Source organism: Electrophorus electricus, chromosome 4, assembly GCF_041902795.1.
Source record: "Electrophorus electricus isolate QZ-2024a chromosome 4, ASM4190279v1, whole genome shotgun sequence".
Lineage (NCBI taxonomy): Eukaryota > Metazoa > Chordata > Actinopteri > Gymnotiformes > Gymnotidae > Electrophorus > Electrophorus electricus.
In genome coordinates this window covers 38,612,501-38,615,000 of record NC_137500.1, presented here as the reverse complement: position 1 = coordinate 38,615,000, position 2,500 = coordinate 38,612,501, and the positions used below count along the sequence as shown (strand labels likewise).

Below are 2,500 nucleotides of genomic sequence, written 5' to 3'. Positions count from 1 at the left end.
AATGCTGGCTTCTCCCCGGGGTGATTTGTCTTTACACTCTTCTCTCTACAGATGTTAGGGGCCTTTTTTAGTAAAGACCTGAGGTTCTTCACTAGCACTTTGATATCCTGCTCGAATTCAATATGTGGAATAGAGGAGCCACTCTGTGACTTGGAGCGCCTTGCGCGCCTTTGAAGTCTGATCCAATTTTTGCTGCGCACCATTTGATGTTGAAAGGATGAGATGAAGAAAACGTAAGGTTTTTGCCAGTAACTCTGCTGAGCATATGTAAGATTAAAAAAAGGCAAAATTCTTTCGGAGGATGTACTTAAAAATGTTAAGCAGATTAATACTTTCCTGTAGCTCCTTTATTCAAAGATAAAATTAAATATGTGAGGTAGTCTGAGAGGATGGCCGTCGTCATTTCCAGCATTACAATTAATCTTCTGTGACACAGTTTTTGCTCAGAATGAGACAGAGACAGCGAGACAGACAGATGGAGAGAGAGACAGAGAGAGTGAGAGAGAGAAGAGAAGAGACCTGGTACTTCTGCATTACTAAAGCACTACTAATAAATAGACCTGCCATAACTGAACTCTACATTAGATTACTAATGTGTAGCTACTTTTTAATTTCTCTCCTGTTTATTTCACAGTCTGCTGGTGTTTTCGTGTGTCTGTGTGTGTGTGTGTGTGTGTGTGTGTGTGTGACTCTTTTAAGGTCAGTGGTGACAGACAGAGAGACGTTGACAATAAAGAGAAAACATCTGATGAAGTGAGTGCAGAGGCAGAGACACATCACAAACAAGGTGAGCTCTTCTACACACACAGACACACACACACACACACAGATGGGGGTTACTGCAGGTAATCAGCTACTTGTAGATCACGAAATCTCCTCATTCACTACAAGAGGCACTTTTTTAGCACTTATAGCCTCCGTATGTCACTGTAAATGCGCTCACATTCTTCATTCTCTCTCATTTCCCTCATTTTTTGTTTCGTTCCTTATTCTCTCTCTCTTGCATTCTCCTGTCCTCTTTCGCCGCGCTTCACAACACACTCCAGACTTGCCGTATGAGTGTGGGGGCTGGTGTTAATGCTCTGGGTCACGCCAGTACAGAAAAGCCACCAGTCTCTTCAAAGCAGCCTTCACGTCTGAGGCTCCGATACACCCGCGTAGTCACGGCGACACCGACACACACACCCCTCACACCCACTGATTTGCTGAACATATGTTTGATTTGTGTTTTCGCCCTGGGCTATGAATTCCATTAATGAGAGTTTTCTGGGAGGCACGTGTGTGTGTGTGTGTGTGCGCGTGGACGTGTACGTGTGTGCAAGTGTGTGGGTGTGTGTGGGTGTGTGTGTGGGTGGCATACATGAGACTTTGGGGCGGGGGGGGGGGGGTCGCCTAGTGATGGTCGCCAAGGGAGACAGGGGTCCATCATTAGTATGATTAGTGAGTGAGGGGAGAGAGGGGGTGGGATTGAGATTAGCTGCGTTCTGGGGATTAGGGATTAGGGATTAGCTATGATAATGTCACACAGGCGCAGCGCTACAGAGGGTGCGGGATTACTGTCAGATCACCATGGTACGCATGCGTTAGTTAGCGGTAAAGTCCCCAGGAGGGAGAAATGGTGACCCTACTCATCTCTGTCTGACACACACACACACACACTGTGTCTCTCTATTGCAGTCTCTCTCTGTCTTTGAACTCACTGATTCAGTAGGACATGTTGCTGCTTGGTGCAGTTGTCAGAATTTGATGCTAAAATGTGCGTTTGAGGAGGTGAGGTCGCTGTGAGGTCACTGCAGAAGGACAGTTTGGTCTGCTGGTGCCCTCTGCTCTGTGGATGAAGACGTCCCAGTCCAGTCAGTACCGTTTAACTTTCTCTGCCTGTAGAATAGGCAGCAGAGAAAGAGAGAGAGAAAGACATTCTGAGGCCTTCCTGTATGGGTCTGTGTAGTACTGAACTGATCAGAGAACACATTCAGGGCCAAACCCAGTTTAAACTCCACCCACACCCTGAAGCCCATGTCCCAGGTACCGAAGAGCCTGCAGATGGACTGATCCTCACAGCACACAGAACCCAGACGGGGAGCTAGCATGCACCTTCCCAAACCAGGTAATGCTGTTTCCAGCGCCGCTGCTTGGCCTGTGGGAGTGGATGTCTGTGTGTGCGCGTGGCAGGGCATGCTTTGATCGGGTAGATCAGAGTGTGTCATTGTGTGTGTGTGTGTGTGTGTGTGTGTGTGTGTGTGTGTGTGTGTGTGTGTGTATAGAGCCAGATGTCTGGAGCTCAACTCTCTTCCTGCCTCTCATCCTGCTGCTGTCCCTGGAGATATTCTCACACACACTCTCTCTCCCTCACTCCCATGCACGCACACACACACCCATCCCAAATCCCTCGCTAACCTCCCCAAATTAAATCTGCTTTAGGTCAGTGCCAGTGACCTGCAGCTACTCTTCCTGTGCTTGATGGACATTAAGTGCCTCAAACCCCTAATCAGACCCCTAA

General features: G+C 48.0%; 1 protein-coding gene across 1 annotated transcript in view; it reads left to right on the top strand.

Annotated features, from left to right (window-relative positions):
• Nucleotides 1-2,500, top strand: part of myo3b (myosin IIIB) — a 57,950-nt gene that overhangs the window by 40,325 nt on the left and 15,125 nt on the right. Inside the window, exon 31 of the mRNA XM_081713694.1 lies at nucleotides 700-787. Within this exon, the coding sequence (XP_081569820.1) occupies nucleotides 700-787 (88 nt within the window). The remainder of the gene's footprint in view (nucleotides 1-699; nucleotides 788-2,500) is intronic.